Source organism: Rhinolophus sinicus, linkage group LG01, assembly GCF_036562045.2.
Source record: "Rhinolophus sinicus isolate RSC01 linkage group LG01, ASM3656204v1, whole genome shotgun sequence".
Lineage (NCBI taxonomy): Eukaryota > Metazoa > Chordata > Mammalia > Chiroptera > Rhinolophidae > Rhinolophus > Rhinolophus sinicus.
In genome coordinates this window covers 100,464,520-100,484,408 of record NC_133751.1, presented here as the reverse complement: position 1 = coordinate 100,484,408, position 19,889 = coordinate 100,464,520, and the positions used below count along the sequence as shown (strand labels likewise).

The window sequence follows — 19,889 nt, the reverse complement described above, 5'->3', positions numbered from 1 at the left end:
ATAAGACCTAACTGGACAATCAGTTCTAATGCTTCTTTTGGAGCAAAAATTAATGTAAGACCCGATATATTATATTATGTTATATTATATTATACTACATTATATTGTATTGTATTGTATTGTATTGTATTGTATTGTATTGTATTGTATTGTATTATATTATATACTATGTAAGACCAGGTCTTACATTAATTTTTGCTCCAAAAGACGCATTAGAGCTGATTATCTGGCTAGGTCTTATTTTGGGGGAAACACGGTAATATCAATGATTTAGATTCTGGTTTTGCCTTTATTTTCTTAGACTGGGTGGGGATCTTTGTAAGGAACTATAAGGTTCTTCATGAGGAGAGATTTTCATAAGGAATTCTAATGAAATGTCATTGGGACCAGTCAGGATATCTAGATTTCTTTTTAGATTTCCTAATTTTTTTTTTCACTGCTATTATATCATTTTTGCATGAGTTAGTTCATAATGGTTTAGATCTGTGAAGGAGCCAGAAACAGCATCTGAATGTCCCCTCTGATTAGTGGAGATGGCAAAGTAGTGCAGAGATTGGGGTTGGTCAAGGTCATGTTGCTAATTGGTGGCAGATGTCTTCTGAGTCACCTTACCTTAGTATGCAGACATGATCATGGGTTCCTGAGCAGGACTTTGATCTTCTTTCCTTTTATCTCGGCAGTAAGTGATGCTTTTGGTTCTATTTCCTGTGTTTTTTAACTTAGACTTTGTGTGAGGCACTGCATTGGGCCCTGTGACCAACCAACCATGAGCAAGTTACACCACCTGCTTTCTATGGCGGTGACATGAGAGAGGGACGGGGACACATACACCAAACTGGTGAAAATTGACCTAAGACACTATGAAACTGGTGTAAGCACTGGCAAGAGAGAAAGTACTTCTGGCTGAGTCATACGGGAAAGTTCTTTGTGTTTGCAGTGAGGCCCAAAAGCTAGTTAGAATTTGACAGCTAGAGACTGGAAGAGAAGAGCATTATAGATGGAGGTAAGACTACTCATAAAGCCTATGTTCAGGAGCACCTAATAATTAATTGCATTGCTAATTAAATTATAAAAAAGGGTAGTGACAACTGAGTGGATGTGTCAGACTCTCCAGCAGGTGCTGGAGTCTGTTTCAAACAGCACAACCCACCTGGAGCTGTGATGCCCCCTCCTGGTGTGGGTGCTGCCCCGTTCTCCTCCCGCTCTCTGATGTAAGGAGAAATGCTGTTGTGTGTTTCTGAAGTGAAGACTGAAGGTAGCTAGACTTCTCAATCTCCAAACTGGTGCACAATGAGGTCCTTTAAATATGAAGCAACTGAAATGTAGCTCAGGGCTTTGAAAATCAAACTAAGGAATTTTTTAAGGTTTTGATTCAAGAGAGTAATGTGACAGAGCATTGCTTTAGGATATTTCATGGTGGCCATTGTGGAATAGGGATTGAATGTAGATGAAGAAACTATTGAAGTGGTTCCAGTATGGATGATGAGAGGTTATGTTTGGTCAGGGCAGTAGCAGTGAGAGGAGAGAGCAGAACGGATGAAAGAGGCTTCGGCAAGAGAGCTACAGATTTGGTGTCTGATGGGATCATGGGGATGGAGGAGGCATAAACACCCCACCACAATGTGAGCCTGCTTTTATGAAAGAATGGAGCCTGGCGTAGTGTGGGGCGAAAGAGAATTCTGGTTTGTGCATTAAAGTTTGAGGTACTTCGAGAATATCAAGAGGAAATGTTAAGTAGGCTTTTGGACAACTAGGACCGAAGATTAGGGAAGAGAGGAAAACTTAGATGTTTTATTACCACCAAAAAGAGATGGTTATTAAAGTAGTAAGTATGGCTCCAAGAGTGTGTAGCAGAGAAGAGTGGTTGAACTGAAAACTGGTGAAAGTGATCTTCAGAAAGTGAGAGGAGGCAGAGAAAGAGCTTCAGGAGTGCGAGGAAACTGTAGCATCTCAGAAACCAAAGGAAAAATAGAGGGAGAAAGAAGGAATGAAATACCCATTTCTGTACCAGAATATTGATGCCAAAAGACTGGCTGTCTTTTCTTCATCTGATTGCGTAGATGTACAGGACACTGAGTTTAGAGAATGGACACTCTAAACTTATCCACCCCTCGTCCCATGTCCCCTTAAGTATATTCATGTTTCTTGAAAACTAGTATGTTGATATACCATAAAAAAAAAGCAACAGAAAAAAATTTTAAGGATTCTATGAACAATGTATTAGGTTGGTGCAGAAGTGACCATGGTTTAAAAGGTTAAAAATAATTGCAAAAACCGCAATTGCTTTTGCACCAACCTAATAAAATTATATAAGATGTCACCCTCAGAAATACATAAATAGAAAAGCCCCCTCCTTACTCCGCAGACTTAAGCCATGTCAATAATAGGTGTATATTCATCCAACTTTTTAAAAAACAATGCATGTACTCCTGTGATTTGTTTTTTACGGAGGTGGATCAGGTCTCCGCTGTGCAGCAGCTTGCTGCTTCACTTAGCAGCATGTCCCAGACATACCCGTGAGAGAGCACATCTCAGCTCTCTCTGTTCCTTCGTACTCCTCCGAGTATTCCAGCAGTAGCCGCAGCTGGACTACTGCAGGTGGAGGTGAGTCAGAGGAGCCAGCCTTTTTATCTCTAGAACCTAATGGTCATTTCTTTTTGTTGTCATAGCCACGTTCATCTGTCATCCTGGCCCCACCAGGTGCTTTTTGTTGCTCCTCATTGTCTCAGAGTCCCTTCCAATCATTTTAATTCCGAAGGGTGCTAACCCTCTACTCCAGATTTCTGAGCATTGGTGCACCTGTCCCAGCTGTTGTCATGACTCCAGAGGCCATGTCCCAGAACTCTGTGGAAATGGACAGAGATGGCAGTGGGCTGAGACTGAAGTGGAAGCCCCAGCAAACAGGTGGAGAGAGCCCTCACTGGTGCCTCTTATGTGTGCTGTCTCCCACTGTCACAGTGTCAGAATACGTATCCTGTTAAAGAGGTAGTTCTCCTATTTTAAGATATTTGTTAGGGTTGCTTTTAGTCCTTTATTTATTTATTTATTTATTTGTTTGTTTGTTTGTTTGTTTGTTTGTTTATTAATAGTTCATTTTTACTTCTCTCACTTTTTAGTTTGTTTTTAAAAATCATTCCTATGAATTCACTCCAAGATGGGTTTGTAGCAGTTTCTAAGTTAACTGTTTTTAATGTCAGTAGTGGAGTGTTGAGTTACCCACATGTCACCGGACCACCAGGCGTCTATCGTGCACTTACTGGGGTGTCCCTGGGTTGTCTTACTGTGCAGAAGCAGCCAGGGGTTGTGGAAAGAGATAGAGAGAGGAGTGTGAGGAGTGAAGAGACCTGGCATCTAATGTGGCTCCATTCTCCAGAGAGGCCTTGGACCAGTCATGAACCTTCCATGCCCTAATCTTTAAAACAAGTTGCTGGAGTAGGTAATTCTGAAGGTTCCTTCAGTCTCTGATTATCAGTTCTACCATTGGATGTGTGTTTGCATAATCTCAGTGTGTTGCTCAGTGTAATCCAGGCTCAGTGTCGTCCTCAGATGAGTGGGACAGAGATAATAGTCGGGAACCTTGGGTTCTGATCTTGGCTTTGATAGTGACCTCTCTGTCTGTTGGGTGACCCTGGGGGCTTCATTTTGTCTGTAAATGAGGGTATTGACCCAGATCCATGTTGTTAACTAGGAGTGTACAACAGCCAAACGTGCCTGGATTCAGCCCCTAGAGATTATGACTCAGCAGGGGTAAGGTGGGGACCAGTTATGTGTTTCTGTAAAAGGGATTCTGAGGTGCTCTGCTTGTTAACAAGCAGTCCGCCTCGTCAGCATTTGACAGATGCTTGAGTCTTCCCCCAGCCCGGCCATTGCTCTGCTCGCCTGTGAAATCGTCCCACCTGTGGACGCGTGGCTTACTGGCCCCCGCCTTGCTCAGTGGCCTCTTTCTTCTTCCTTAGTAACTACCTGCAGTGTTTCACGGTGCGGTGCAGTGCGGCCGCAGCTCGGGAAGAGGACCCGGACATGGACTCCACCGTCAAGGTCAGAACTGGCTCCTGATGACAGTGAGACGGAAGACAAAGGGAACGTGTGAATGCTCATTCACTCTTGGGTCTGAGTGTGGTGAACAGGAAAGATCTTAAAATCCTGTTTATTGAATTAGAGCTTTTGAAGGTCAAATAGTATGTGTTGTTTTGTGATTCATGACTTAGGTGACAGTATTTAAGATTACTTTGGAAACATCTCATTCAAAACCTAGGTACAATGCACTGTTTTAAAAGTTTGGTAAAGAATATGCAGTGTAACTTCAGAGAGAGTACTTTGCAACTAACCCCCCAGTTAGGATGGCCTGTATTTTATAAGTTAGTTTATGTCTATCATAAAAAGGCACCTGGGATGCCTTTTCCTGGAAAAACACGTGTTCAGTAGTGATGGCTGTGTTAACCAGTCAGCCTTCTGTAGCAAGTCTGAGGTTCTCTACTACTGTTAACGTCTTCGCCTACGTTCTGATACATGGTAGCGTTTTCTGTGATCTCACTTCTCAAGGACTCTCTTGCTGTGGCCCACCTGTAGCTTTCTGTTGCTGCCCAGGCTGACTGCCTATCTCCAGCCTCTTGGGAAACCAGAATCACAGCTTCCCCTGTGCCGTTCTGTCTGTGGTTAAGATACACATGCAGCCTTTGCAAGAGATTATGTGTTTTAAAAATAAAGGTTATTTCCCTAGTAAAAATTGAAAGCTGACAGATTCTTTGTTCTTCTCCTCACACCTTGCCACTACTTAAAAAAATTTTTTTTTTTAAACCTCAGAAAGACGTAGGCTTACATAGATGGTGATTTTGGAGTGAGAGATATATAATAGATCAAGGCAGGATCAACCTGCATTTGAAAATAAATCATAATGTCAGGTCTCAGCCTCATAATACTAGAGGGAACAAGGAACAGAGGAAGGGAGAAAAAGGAGGGGTGGGGGGTGGCTGGTGGGGAGGCTGCTCTTGAGACCAGCCCTCCTGACGGTGGCGTGGAGGGGGGATAGTGACAGCCACACCTCATGTCTCTCCCTTCTCTGCGACGCCACTGTTCTGAAATCCGAGATGCCACCTGAACAAGCACGCAGGCATTTAGCCCGCTTGCTGACTCGGCTTTGGGAGCTGGGTGTCTGAGAAAGATTTCACAGCCTCAGAGTTTGGTCCAAAGTGCACATTATCTATATCTCCTGCTGCTCTGAGATTCCAGCTCCTCGGCACCAGCCAAGGCCACCTTGACTATTCTTAGGAATGAAAAAATAGACAGAGGTGTTTCCCCAAGCGCTTAGTACAAAGGGACAGGGAAGATGGCCTCTGAGTCAAAACGATGTTAACTGAGAGGGCATGGGCCTGGCAGCATCGTGTTGTGAGCCCCCAGAAAAAGCTCTTCTGGTATCTTTTCTTATCCACTCCAGTTGAATTAATGTTCCCTTGCAGGGACAGCAGCCTGGCTCCTGCTCTAGGGTTTCCTCCAGTTTACCTGATACACCGCAGCCTGCCAGCCATTTGAGGCAGTGTTCACACCTGAGGATGTAAGAGTTAGGGGCCATCTGAACATACAAGCATTTCTATCCTACACACCCATTTCATGTACTCTGTGTGCATTAGAATGTCCCTTTGTAGTGTCTAATTTTGCCTAGAAACTCCATTCAGCCCACTGTTAGTGGGCATTTCCCTGGTGCAGGTTACCACCCCACGGCCGTACTCCTGGAGCCGTGCTCAGCTGGAGGTCCCTCAGCTGCCTGTGAGATGCACCCTGTGTCTGCATTCATTCAGTCAGTAAATACTGAGTAGCTCTTCGGCAGGCACGTATGAAATAGGTTGTTGGTTCCGTAAGTTTAGATAGGATAGCCTCCTCACTCTGATAAGAATAGGAATTTGAGGTTGTTGTTTGTTTTTTTTTGGGGTGGGGTGGGGTGGGGTGGAGCAGGAAAGACTTTATCAAATAAACACTGAATTTTGAATTAAAGTTCATGTCCTTCTTCTTGGTTAAATTTGTGGTTTTTCTTTTACTAGGCTTGCCCACCTGTCAGTATGGATGTCTGTGCTTTAAGAATACAGCTTTTCATAGGCTTAAAAGCCATCTGTCACTTTAAAAACCACGTCATACTTTTGACCAAGGCAGACCCTGAGGCCATTCCGGAGAGAAGAGAGTCACCCAAGAGACTTCTGTAAGCATCCCTCTCCCCCAGACATTGCTGCCAAAGTTTCTGGAATGAATTGCTACTGGTGTGTTTCGTGTGCTTCTTACTGTATCCTTTTTTATTTTTTTTTTTAATCAAAACTTTGGTCAGATGGATTTTCTTGGGTGTTCCCCCACCCTGCCCCTCCCTTGCCCCCTGCTCCCCCAAGGAAGAAAATAAGGTTTTAATGATCTCTAGACTATCTTTTATAATTGACCTTGGAACCTTTAGAAAAAAATGAATTTTTAAATAGTTTCAATAAAAATCTGGAATTTTAGATAAGAAATTAAGGGACATGCTTTTCTGTGTCATTAACAGGGAAGACAGAGCCTCCAATGCTGACCCAAACCACACCTCTACTACCTGTTTTTCTCCTTTGACCTTTCAGTGGTTACACTTTTATCCAAAGATTGTTTTCTGGTATTTCAAGTCAAAAGAAATTCACAGTACATTTCTTACCTTAAAGCATATCCATGCTATATGGATATGTACTGATTTACCTTAAAATAAAATTGCAATTCGATGGCACTAATTTCTGGTTGACTCTTTGATTTTCTGCATTCACGCTAGAATGCTTAATTCCAGACTAGTTATGCTTCTATTTGACCTTTTCTGTACTGTGAACTTAGTGGTAGGGGATGCAATCTAATTTGAACGGTCCTCTATGGAAAATTTATCAGGAAAGAAAGCTGTTTGGAGGGAAGAAACATGTCATGTGTTTCAAGTCAAACATTGGTTTTTCTTTTTAACATAAGTTTTTGCTTTTTGGAATTGCTTGTGCCTATGCTTTGTTCCTCCAACAGGAATTATGTTGACTTGTTAACGGGTCACTTACAGAATGCACAGAATGGTCTGATCTTAAAAGCTTCTAGCGAGAGGAAAAACAACTTGTAATCTTTCACATTTGATATTTGTAAAGTATTATGTATTTTAAATGATTTTTTAAAATTCTGATTTATTTGAAAATTCATTTTGTTGAAGGTCTGCGTTTTAAAAGTTTGTCAACTACAGAAAATGCATCACATAGTGAAAGCAAGATTAGGGGAGTGCTTTAAGCAGACTTGCAGTTGTGTGAGTCTTGTGCATTTTCCCAGCAGCCATGAGTGCTCTGAGGATTGCTGTGTTGGAGCTCAGCTTACATTTGTGGTATAGGGCGTGCTGGACTCACGGAGGCCACGTGCAGGAGAGATCCTGGGCTCAAGGACTTTCACAGCCAAAGCTCTCTTTCTTTTGAGGGCTCTTACCTGTTCTTTGAGCCTATTGCCCATTTAAGAATGCTTGTGGAATGAGTTGGAAGTGATTGATTTATCAATTCATGAGAGCTGTAGAATATTAAATATTGTAGGCCTGTGCAGCATTGTGAAATAATACTCTATAAAAATCAATTGTACAGTTAATACTAAATGAAAATATTTTCATAGTTATTTAGGGTATCAAATGTTTACCATTTAAATTTGCCGTTTATTAATAATATGTCTTATCTTATAGTTCTTGTCCTTTGTTTTGCTTTTAGTTCTAGAAAAGCTACCAGTGTTAAGCTCAAAACACCTCCTGTAGCTGAGGCTGGGTGGAATTTGTATATTGTGAACACGATCTCACCAGTGCAGCTCTACAGAGAAATGGTACTCCTTTCAGACTTCTGATTCTTATTTGTAGAAATTTAAAGTGGAATTGATGACCACAAATTGATTTTAATTATCATACATTCAGAATGCTACACCTACCAGCTTACAAGCTCTGTCTGACAGTGGCATGTATATCTTTTTCCACCTTCTCCTTTTCTAGCTTCTGACATTTGAGGAGCCAGTAGAAATTACCTTTGCTAAAGTAAGACTGCTTTATTCATACCCACCCCTCTACGAGGCTCGATTAACCAGTCTAAATATAAAAAGTCTTTGACTTCTACTTTGAACCCAAGTAAAGACAACCATGAAAGGAAGCTGAAAGCAATCTTAGATCATTTATCCCTGTCTCACTCTTCCTTGAAATATTCGCAGACTGTCCCAGGGCACTGCAGCAGCTGTAGCACTCTCCTGTGCGTAGGGGCCAAGAGTGGACATTCTTACTCCTTTTCTAAGAGTGACAGCTGCCAACTCATTTCTGCAAAGTTTTTTTAACTCTTTATTTTGAAATATGTAATTTCAAACTTACAGAAAAGTTGCAAGAGTAAGAATAGTACAAATAAAACCTGTGTGTTCCCCACACAGATTCACTCTTAGTCAACATTACACCCTTTTTGCTTCTCTTGCTCTTTTTTTGTTTTTCGTACTCTTGCACTTTCTAAACACACACACACACAAACACACACACATACACACACTAATATTCTGATCCTTTGGAAAGTAAATTACACAAATCATAGCCTACGACTACATACTTCAGTGTGTGTTTCCTAAAAATAGGGATATTTGCTTACATAACCATAATGTAGTCGTAGTGCTTCAGTAAATTTAACATTGATGCAATGCTTTATGTAGTCTGTGGTTCATATTCCATGTTTGCCAGTTGACGCAATAAAGGTCTGATAGCATTTTCTCCCCACTCTGGTGCAGGAGCCACTCTAACATCAGGTAATATTTTTAATTGTCATGTGTCTTTAGCCTCCTTTAGTTCAGAATATATTCACAGCCTTTCTCTGTTTTTTTATGACATAAACAATTTAAAACAATGTATTTTCTTTCCCCTTCCACCTTTTTCATTCACTGATGAGATTCAGGTTATGTATTCTTGGCCGGAACATCACACAGGCAATACAGGTGTGTTTAGTGCGTTTCCCAGGGCGTCACGTTGGCTGTGCATGGTCTGCACCTGCCCCGCGGTGCTGTTCATTGTGGTCAGCAGGTCAAGGTTCTGCCTGCGTTGTCCCTATCACTTTAATGCAGAGCATTATGTCAGCTTTGGCCTGTCTTTTTAGTTTTGCTTAATTGAATGTCTTAGACTTCATCTAGATGATTTGCCTACTGGAGTCTGAAAATACAGATCCACTAAGATAGCTAGTGATAATTTTTATAAGCCAACTGTGAGTCACAGGAATAGATGTAATAGAACTGGAATTCACCAATTGAAACTAAAATAAAGGGATACTCAGTCTGAATTTGAAAAAGATTTACATCCTAGAACTTTTTTTAAAAAAAAAGTTAACTATTTCAGATACGTTCATTAGCTTTATCAAACTGTGACCAAATTATTGCTAAGTTAACAGTATTATTAGTATTGCAGTATTATTTGTACCTTCTCTAATGATTAGCACTGTTTCAAGGGAGTGTTTACAATCACATATGTACTAAACTGGCTTATAGATTGTGGGGGGCATAGCTAAACCCTAGCAGAATGATAAATAACCCCTTCTTGTTTTTTAGGATTTAATGTGCACAAACATTAACTTGACTAACAAAATATATAGCTAGTTTTTTAAGAACGGGGAAAATTTTCAGAGTATTTCTGCTGCAACATTAGCTGTTTGCCTTCCTTGTTTTAGGTAGACTACAGTAATACCTACAAGACTGCAAAAACCCAGAGCTGCATCCACCTTCTTAGCGAGGCTCATCTGTTAGTGAGAGCTGCCCTGATGGACCCCAGTCAGCTGGAACCTGCAGAAAAAGCGGAGCTTTTAGAAGCATTTAAAGAAAGCTGTGGACACCTGGGAGACTGTTACAGCAGGTTGGTGATGCTTCTTGGAAACTTGTTAGAGAAGCCATGCTGAGCTCTGGGTATACTTACTAGCTTTTCCATCTCTGATAGTTACGTGATAAATGGGGGTACACATGAGGGGAAGTGCTTCACTTATTCATTTATTCCACAAGCATTTGTTGAGCACACACTGTGTGCCAGGTATTATGCTAAGCTTAGAGATACAAAGATGAGTGTGACCTGTTCCCTGCCTCTAAGGAATTATAGTTTATTAGATGAGCAGTGAGTCTCCAGTTCATGAGTCTCCCACCACTTACTTTAGGAATTTGAAGTTTCTTTTCAGGCCTTGGGTCAGGGGCAGGCATGACCAGTGAAAATCTCTTAAGCAGACGAATCAGTAGTTTATTGCCTGTTGGCTTTAAGGGGAAAACAGCAGTTGGACGGTCTGTGATTTTAATCTTAGCATCAATGCTTTTATGATGTCAGAAAAGGACATTAGTATGAATAGTAAATTTTATTACTGAGAATGATGTTTGCATATTTTTTTGTATATGATTGTTTCAAAGGCTTACTTGACCTATGAGAATGATTTTAAATTAATAAAACAGACTTTTCCTACCTATAAACACTATTATTTTATAGCCACATTATGAAAATAAAATTCATTTAATTTTTAAATTTTTATTATGAGCGAGCAAAGCGAGCAAAAGCAACTACTTTAATTAGAAATGACTTTGCAGAATAAAACTGAGGAGCTTGTTCCAACTACTGATGATGGCTGTAGAAAAATATTTTGAGGTTTATGTCATTTGGAAAGCATAATCTGTTTTTGTTATCAAATGTATTAGCTATCCAGGCTTAAAAATGACAAATTTGAGGGGGTTTTGCTTCCTTTTCTGTAGGCTTGACACCCAGTGTTCCCACCTTGCCTTGCCATACTATAAGATGTCTGGTTTGTCTATGGCTGAAGTTTTGGCTCGAGTGGACTGGGCAGCAGAGGATGGATCACAGAAATGTGAGAGGGGATTAATCTTTTACATTAATCATTCACTTTATGAAAACCTGGATGAAGAATTAAGTGAAGTGAGTATAGTTTTCTATTCAGTTATATCTAATATTTTTAACTTTTCATTTTAGCCATTGATTTTATGTAATACTATTTAGAAGTCAAGTTCCAAATATTTTTCTTGGGTAATACATTCTTTCCTAAGAAAGGTAACTAATATGCCCCTTTCTTCATTAATAATTATAGAGTTATAGCTTAGAAAAGAACTTACCATCATCATCTTCTCATATTTTCATGTTATATAGACAGGGAAGTGGTCCACCTGATCAGTGTGACAGTGGCATGTCTTTAGAACAGTGACAGAACGTGGGCCTTACCTTCCTTCTCAGGTGCAAGCCTTTCCACAACCCTAGTCACCCCACAGTCCAAGGGTCCAAAGCTTCACTTACGAAATCCTGGCCCAGTGACCTTAACACATTATTGAGGATTATTTTTAACCTCTGTGTCTTTTAAAAAAGAGTTGAATACACAATATGCAAAGTTAGATATTGTGATACCAAATGTTTTAAGGTTTTCAGAGAAATGAAATTTTCTCATAAGCTGCCTCATTAAGTATATTTAATATCAGCTGTAACTTTTTATAAGGATTTTTGAGTGTAATTTAATCCAGTATTTAGCTTCTTCTTCGGAACTCTTGCTCAAATTAGAAATGGTGGCCACAATTTGGTACATATTTTTACTGCTTTTTCTTCATTTTAACTCAGCAAAGAGACACTCGAGGTCTCCCACATTATTACCATCAGCTCTGTCTTTTTAAATCAAAACGTAATACTATAATTTTATTTTAGTTGGAATGTTATATCTTAGCTTTGTGTCTTTTTTATTAGTCTTTCCTGACTTTGTTGCTTTCTGTTGGCTGGCTGACCTTTCACCTCTTGTCCATGCTCCCCAAAGGAGTTAGCTGCACGAGTGGTTCAGATGTTTCATGTGGCAGAGCCCAAGCAGCTTCCCCACATTCTCTGTAGCCCTTCCATGAAGAATGTTAACCCTTTAACTGCCATGCGCTATCTAAGGAAGCTGGATACATCTGGGCTTTCATCAGTCCTAGTGACACTGAGCAAGGCAGCAGTGGCTCTGACAATGGGAGATCTTGACCTGCACCAACGGGAAATGAGGAGCCATTCAGAGGTATGGTGCCCTGCCTGCTATTGGGAGCAGGCTGAGTTAGGACCTGCTACTCCTCAGGTGTTGGGCTTTCCTCTGGCTTCTATCAAGCTCATTTTTCCTTCGTTGTAAAGGAAAATAGACTTGATATTAGAAAGGAAGTGACCCAAAGTGGAAGTGCGTGGACTTTGGCTGGCAAATGAAAAAGAAATAAGAATAATCAGTGGCAGCAGTGGGTATCCGAAGACCTTTCAACTTAGTGTCAGGTGTGTTCAGAGCACGGGGTATCTATAGGCTCTGTCCCGAGCCCACAGTGACGTGGCGTGAGGGAATGGTGTGTCCACTGAAAACAGAACAGAGTGGTGTATATTCAGGTATACAAGTGGGATATTAACTGTGAGCCGTAGGAGGCCAGTAGTTGCAGAAATAGTCTGCACTTGAGGAAATCACAAGTGACTTTATTAAGGATTGGGCATTTGAACGTGTAGCAAAGAAAAGGTAGCTTTCCCTTGGAAAAGAGGCCATTTAGGGGCATGAGCCAAAGATGTTAATCATTAGTGGAAGAAATTAAGTAACATTAACTGAGTATTTATTATGTCCCAGGCCTATTCTGAGCCCTTTGCATGTATTCTCTAATTCTTGCAGCAATGCTTTAAGGTAGATGCTTTTGTATACCTGTTCTACAGATGAGAGAACCAAAACAAAGGAAGGTTAAATTACTTGTACAAGGTCACCCTGCTAGTGAGTGGAGAGCCAGGATTTGAAGCAGATCGTCTGGCTCCAGATCCTGTGCTCCTACACTATTGTTTCATTGCCTACCTGTGGTCACATACCCATAGTATGGCTTTGGTCTCTAAAACAAGAGCTGAAGTGCTTTGTTTCTGTACAAGTGACACATTTATTATGACGAAAGGAGCAAGTCAACATTGAGGTATCCGTTGCTTTGAAGACTAGAATTCTAGACAGATGAATTTTTTTCCATAGTTTTGAGAAAAATAAAGTAATAGTGTTGTTAAATCAAGTACACCTAAATTTAAAGTTCTCTACAAAAATAAGATATCTAGATGCTTAATTAAGTGTTAATAACTTCTATGAAGATAGTTAACGGTGGTGTTCTTAGAGTGAGAACTGGTCTTTATGGTTAAAGAAAACATTGAGATTAAAGTAAATTATTAACAGAATCTTGAATGCACTAGTACGTATTTCCAAAATGAATGCAATGTACATTTTGTTCCTAAATTTCTTTTTTTTATCTTAAGATGAAGTTGGTATGTGGCTTTATTCTGGAACCTCGGCTGTTGATTCAACAGAAGAAGGGACAGAGTGTTCCAACTGAACTCGCACTTCACTTGAAGGAGACTCAGCCTGGATTGCTCGTTGCTTCAGTCCTGGGCTTACAGAAGAACCACAAAATTGGAATTGAAGAAGCAGATTCCTTCTTTAAGGTTTGTCCCTTTGAAAATGTTAATTGTTCTGGCTGGCCTGATAAAATTAGTGGGGGGCAAGTAACAGACTAAGAGAAGTGAGTTTTCATTTGTTTATTGAAAAAACTGACTTAGGCATAACCAGTTTATAAAATTACATATTAAAAGAATATATCTAGAAAAATTTCATTCATGCAAGCTAGAATCTGTTTTCTGTTAAAATGTCCAAATCTGCTTTGCTGTAGTACTACTGCTAATGCCAAATTATTAAATGCATGCCCACACAATGGAGTGCTATCAGACCAGCTGAAATTCAGTCAGTACTATACTGATCTGGAATGTGGGGGCTTGTTTCACTTTTTTCAAGGTGCTTTGTGGTAAGGATGAAGATACGATTCCTCAGCTCTTGGTAGACTTTTGGGAAGCTCAGCTGGTAGCATGTCTCCCAGATGTGCTGCTGCAGGAACTCTTTTTCAAGCTCACGTCACAATACATCTGGAGATTATCTAAGAGGCAGCCCCCTGACACCATACCATTGCGAACATCAGAGGACCTGGTAAGACAATGGAATAATACATTAACTTAAACTTGTGCCTTACACGTTACAATAATGTACCTTCTTATTTTTGATGGCTTTGAATCAAACCTAACTTATACTACCAGATACCTTTTTAAAGCGGGAGTAAAAAATACACTTAAAACTTGTCCGTGAGTGAAGTTGCCCACATTTAAATAATTTGATATTCTAAGGAACACCCCTGCTTCTCCTGTATTACTTGCTTGCAATGGTACCTCAGTAGCCAAAGCATGGTCTCCCCCAATGTTCGCTTTCCCCAGAACACATCTGTGCTTCCTTAGGGGATGGTCGTGACGTGGCACAGGAGAAAAGAGACCTGCAGACCTCCCTGATGGGTGAGGACCTGCAGAAGGCTTGCGGGAGAGACCTCCTTACTGGACCCCACTTCCCATCGGCCGTACACACAGGGCTATTCTGTGGCCCATGAGGCGGCCCTCAGACAATGGCCTTTATCCTCCCTGCTCCCTCCCACCGTCCCCCCCCCATTGCTTCTCATGGATGCCACAGCTAAAGTGGGTTCACTGGAAATGTCACCAACTTCTTGAATAAGGGGGGCTTGATGGGCATTATCTTGAGAATTTATGGAAGAGATTTTGCCTCCCAAGGAAAATAGTAGAAATAAAAATTATTGGCAGTATTACTGTTAACTTTTACCTTAAAAACACTATTGCTCTTTTTGCTAGAAAGTGCCCCCTAGGAATTTTAAAATGTAAAATACTAGGAAATATTTAGTGGAGATTTGTTCAGTGAGAAGCAGCAAGGCTAAATTTTCCCCGGGGGAATAGATTCTAAAAGACTTTCCTTCCCATTCCCAGAAAATGAAATACTTAATTCTGCGACATGGCAGAGGATTAGCGATTGCTTGCTGTTTTGGGAATGGATGAAGAACTCCTTGTTTTGTTGTATTTTGTTCATGATAAATTTCTTTTACATTTTAGATAAACGCCTGTAATCATTATGGCTTAATCTATCCATGGGTTAATGTCTTAATATCATCGGATTCCTTAGCTGACAAAAATTACGCAGAAGATCTCTCCAAATTACAGGTAAATAAAAAATGCGCTTTTTCTTATGAATATGCCCACTGCAATTTAATGTAGGCTATCAATTTGGTAAGATGTCAGGTATCCTGCTAATCTAGAGTGTATAATTTGGGGGTACAAAATACATAGTTAGGCATACTCAGGACTCTGGAGGGAATTGCTGTTTCTGCCTGAAACTGCTTTACAGGAAGACTGGTTTTGTTACCAGCAAATGAGTGAGCAACACCCAGTCCCATGACTGTCTTGCCTGGTTTTCAGATGTGCTTGAAAACAGTTTGTGAAGTACAACTATGGCAGATGTATAGTGTTTTTATTGGTATGATGCATGTTATTTTTAGTGTTTCCTCAAACATTTCAGGCCTCTTACCCAGCCCAAGCACTGCTCTCTGTTTTATAGGAAATAGGTCAAGGTAGCCAGTGTATCTGGGTCTTGAAAAGGATTTTTTTTTTTTTTAAATAAGAAGTACAATCAGAGAATGTATATCATCCTGCGAGAATTCTGACCGTGGCAGTGTTTTGACTGGAAATGAGAAATGAAGTCCACATGTGACTTGATGGATCAGACTGGGCTAGAGGTGGATGTGATTGTATTTAATGTAACTCAGTGGCCCAAGGACCAGATAGGACCCCCAACTCTGTTTGGTTTGGTCTGCCCAGTGTAGCTGCCAACATATAAAAAGGGAGATTTCAAATTAAGAATTCTGAGTTCCAAGTTTCTCTTGAAAAATTCAGCAGGATTGATCACCCTGGGCCCTCACTGCCTGAGACCTATGGGTTGGAGCCAAGTGACTCAGCTTGGGCCGTGCTCCTGCTGTGCAGCCTGCCAGTTCTCCTGATGTCGTCCTGGTCCAGACACTGAATGTGTGGCATCTGTTTTCCTTACACCCAACTGGCTTAGTTCATTTTCACCATCTGTTTGACCTCGTTAGGTTTTTGAGTTTGCAACTCTAGATTTTCACTAGGAACAGGTGTAAGTGTGGCTTTATAGAAACCAAAATGTCATACTGCGGCTAGGGGTCAGGGAGGGAAGCTAACAGACCATATGGCTTAGCCCCTGGAAAGCCCGTGTTGTCTCTAGAAACGAACTTACTTACCTTCTGAAAAAAATCACCAAAGAAGATTCTTCTTGGTTCTTATCTCTAGTACCCTTCAGATACAGAGGCTACTGAGCCTCAGATTGGTTCATTGCACAACTAGTTCTCGAGCATGTGTTGTGAACATGGTGTATGGCCTGGGACAGTGCAGGCAGGGTCTCGCCATCCCAGAACATACGAGGTCTGACAGTGAAGTTCGCGAACTCATCTTAGAAAAAATGCTACATACTCACTGCTGAATATCACTATGGTCACCTTTGAAGGACTCCCCTTGGGAAGCTATGCACTGATGCCAGCGCCTAGTCCACCCTTCAAAGCAATTTTAGAACTCTTTCTGGAATGGCCATCAGAGCTGTCATCGTATTACCCTTGATGTCCTGAATGTCATCAAAATGTCTTCCTTTCAATATTTCCTTTATCTCTGGGTAAAGAAAGAAGTCACTGGGGGCCAGATCAGGTGAGTAGGGAGGGTGTTCCAATACAGTTATTTGCTTACTGGCTAAAACCTCCCTCACAGACAGTGCCATGTGAGCTGGTGCATTGTCGTGATGCAAGAGCCATGAATTGTTGGCGAAAAGTTCAGGTCATCTAACTTTTTCACGCAGTCTTTTCAGCACTTCCAAATAGTAAACTTGGTTAACTGTTTGTCCAGTTGGTACAAATTCATAATGAATAATCCCTCTGATACCAAAAAAGATTAGTAATATCATTGCAACACATTCGCGAACTTAATTGTCAGACCTCATATGTACTAACAATGTATTTCAAGTCGTAATTGTAATAAGTGCTGTTAAATCATCTGATAAACGTCAAAGCGTATTTGTAATTACTGCTTGAAAATGTATAACTTAGTGATCTTTTCCAAATTCGTTTTAAAATTTTTAAAAGGGTAGGTTCTTTCTGGGAATCTTTGCTGTTAAAGAATAGAAATGTGGTTGGCCTAAACTTTTCTAAATCATTTTCTTAAATACAGTTCTTTCTAGATTATCTATGGGTCGATTAGTCTTAGTCATTAAGAAAAAATAACCCTCAAGAAACAAACAGGTCTCATTTGGTTCTCCCCTAGAGGAATAGGGAAGTTCAGAATCATCTGGAGAGTTTTTCAAAATTATTCGCCTCCCCTCTGCCCCACCCCACACCATGCAGATTTGATGTCAATCTCTGTCTCTTGTCCTCAGACACTGTAATAGTGTATTTGTGCAAAAATTAAAACAATCTATAAATCATTTACATGTCAAAAACCTGCTATTTGAAATGACTCAGTAACTGGCAAGTGTCCTGCCCTTGGCCCAAATCATCATGGTCCCCCCCGACCCCCTACCTCCTTGCAGCCACCTGGCATTAGAGCTGCAGCTGTGGCTTTGTGGGTGCAGAGGACAGAGAAGTCTGGATCCCAGCCCTGCAGAGGCGGCTGAGCGTGAGAGATCTACATCAGGGAAGGGAGTAAAGAGTGCGCGTACTGGAGATGGAGATAAGTCCATTTCCATCCTGAAGCAGAAAAAAAGGAGCACTCTGCTAAGAAGCAGGCAATATTAAGAGTATTGTAAAGAATAGCAGTAACCTTTGGACCACTTTTTTATTCAGTAACGTCCGTGTTGTCTGGTGTTTCTTATTTTTGAACTTCTCGATGATATGGCTAAAACAAAGTAAAAGTTCATGGCTAACCCATTTGCACCAAGCTTTGACTAGATTCATTGTAACCCTGGTTCAGGTTACCCAGGTCTTGCTCCTTCCTGCTCAGCCCATTGTCCCGATTAATCAAGAGTTGAATATAGAAATAATCTGTTTTTTTCATGTTGGGAGATCCTGTGAATGGCAGATTATCACCTTATTTCACGTTTGCTATCTTGTTGTAAGGAAATTATTCAGATGAAGGTGATTATTAGACTTGCAGGAATGAAAAGGACCAACCTCATTTTCCTAGCTGCTCCTTGGTAGACATTTGGAATAGAATAATCAGGCTGACTGCACACAGATAGTTCCCATTCCATATCTGCCTGTGAGCCTGAGAAGCTGTAGCAAAAAGGATACAGGAGGAAGAAAATTAGTGTACGATCTTCTCATCTTTATCCAGAAGAGAGGAAAAGCAGAGATTATTTTGGTAGTAGTACAGTTGACCCTTGAATGATGCAGGGGTTAGGGGCACCAACTGCCCGGGCAGTGGAAAATCCACATAAAAATTAAGTCAGCCGTCAGCATATGTGGATTCCCAACTGCCTGTTGACCCTTGAGCAACGCGTGTTTGAACTACACAGGAAACTGAAAAAATTCGCATATAAGTAAACCCGTGCAGTTCCAAGTCCACATTGCTAAGGGTCAACTTATTTATAGTTTAAATCAGGGTGTCCAAACTGCGGCCCGTGGGCCAACTGCGGCCTGCAATCCATTTTTTATTGGCCCGCAGCAAATTCCAAAAATATATTTAGTTTACTTAAATAAATCAGGTGAGGCAATACGTACTTCACCTCGAGTGAGTGGCCCGGCTGTTTGTGTATTTTACCGCATATGACCCTTGGTGAAAACCATTGAAAAAAGTTTGGACACCCCTGGTTTAAATGCTTAAAAGTAAAATAATTGGTTACAGTTCTGAATAGTGAAATAGTACCTGTTATTCAGCTTGTGGCAAATGGTATTGGTACAAATTATAAGCTTCTTAGCAATTGTTTTAGTTTCCTTAAATGTTCAATTTTATTTTTTGGTTATATATGTAGTGCATGCTTATTATGGAAACTTTGGAAAATACAGGGAAGTATGAAAAAGAAAACAAAACGTGGGTTTTGTCCTCCCATTTATTGAGCTGATCTCTGTTTCAAATTCTATGTTCTTCCAAAGGCATTTCTATATGTGTATGTACCTGTGTAGTTCTTACAAACTACACAGGTACTACTGATCACGCTCTGAATATAATTTTGTATTGAGATGTTTTTACTCATTATTTTATCATGAGCATTAGGTCATTGAGTAGCCTTTGAAAAGTTTTAATGGTTATATAATATTCCATCATATGAATGTACCATAATTTATTTACTCATCCCTTTTTGTTTAACATTTAGGTTGCTTCTAGTTTTTCAATATTATAAGTACTTTATGGTGAACAGCATTGGACATAAATCTTTGACCCCAATGTTGACTATTTCCTTAGGATAGAGTCCTAAAGCATTCCCATTAGTTTTAATTTGCAGTCTATCCAAAGCAAATAAAATCATGTTATTTTACAAATGATTGGTTTCTATTAGACAGATTGTTATTCTTTAACTAGAGTTGGTTTAAATATTATTTAATACTTCAGTCCACGTAGACATACTAAATAAATATCATGCATGTGCTCTAAAATTTCATTCTTTTCTTTCTCTTTTTTTGTTGTTGCAAGTGAAGTTTAGTCTTTTTAAAAAATGGTATTCTGTATGCTGTGCTTTAGTTTTTTGGGTGCCTCATTTCATAACATTTTACTTTTCTGTTCATAGTCTCTTATATGTGGTCCTTCATTTGACATAGCTTCCATTGTTCCGTTCTTGGAGCCACTCTCAGAAGACACTGTTGCTGGCCTCAGTGTCCAGGTTCTGTGTCAGACGCGTTTGAAAGAGTATGAGCAGTGTATAGACACACTGCTAGAGAGGTGCCCGGAGGCCATCATTCCATATGCTAATCATGAACTGAAAGAAGAAAATCGGGTACGCTTTTCAGATTATGTTTTTTAAGGCTTGATCAGTGATAATCCGATTTGATAATCTTTGTTGCCTTATCTGCAA

General features: G+C 40.3%; 2 protein-coding genes across 6 annotated transcripts in view; one reads left to right on the top strand and one right to left on the bottom strand.

Moving 5' to 3' along the window:
- Nucleotides 1–19,889, top strand: part of HPS3 (HPS3 biogenesis of lysosomal organelles complex 2 subunit 1) — a 36,694-nt gene that overhangs the window by 11,745 nt on the left and 5,060 nt on the right. For 2 of the 5 annotated variants that reach the window (XR_012496836.1, XR_012496838.1), the window contains exons 6-15: nucleotides 3,957–4,038; nucleotides 6,036–6,190; nucleotides 7,716–7,824; nucleotides 9,681–9,862; nucleotides 10,735–10,915; nucleotides 11,793–12,026; nucleotides 13,262–13,447; nucleotides 13,794–13,982; nucleotides 14,942–15,049; nucleotides 19,636–19,811. Coding sequence is in view for 1 of the 5 variants with exons in the window: in XM_019748834.2 (XP_019604393.2) it covers nucleotides 3,957–4,038; nucleotides 6,036–6,190; nucleotides 7,716–7,824; nucleotides 9,681–9,862; nucleotides 10,735–10,915; nucleotides 11,793–12,026; nucleotides 13,262–13,447; nucleotides 13,794–13,982; nucleotides 14,942–15,049; nucleotides 19,605–19,811 (1,633 nt within the window). In the remaining 4 variants the exon portion in view is untranslated. Of the gene's footprint in view, nucleotides 1–3,956; nucleotides 4,039–6,035; nucleotides 6,191–7,715; nucleotides 7,825–9,680; nucleotides 9,863–10,734; nucleotides 10,916–11,792; nucleotides 12,027–13,261; nucleotides 13,448–13,793; nucleotides 13,983–14,941; nucleotides 15,050–19,604; nucleotides 19,812–19,889 lie in introns of all 5 variants that reach the window. The other 3 variants (XR_002138881.2, XM_019748834.2, XR_002138882.2) reach the window with 2 other exon arrangements.
- LOC109456504 (ceruloplasmin) overlaps nucleotides 13,526–19,889 on the bottom strand; it is a 60,488-nt gene continuing 54,124 nt past the window's right edge. Inside the window, exons 19-20 of the mRNA XM_074333832.1 lie at nucleotides 18,052–18,153; nucleotides 13,526–13,979 (exon numbers count right to left, since the gene is read on the bottom strand). Of these exons, the coding sequence (XP_074189933.1) occupies nucleotides 18,053–18,153 (101 nt within the window). The 3' untranslated portion in view covers nucleotides 13,526–13,979; nucleotide 18,052. The remainder of the gene's footprint in view (nucleotides 13,980–18,051; nucleotides 18,154–19,889) is intronic.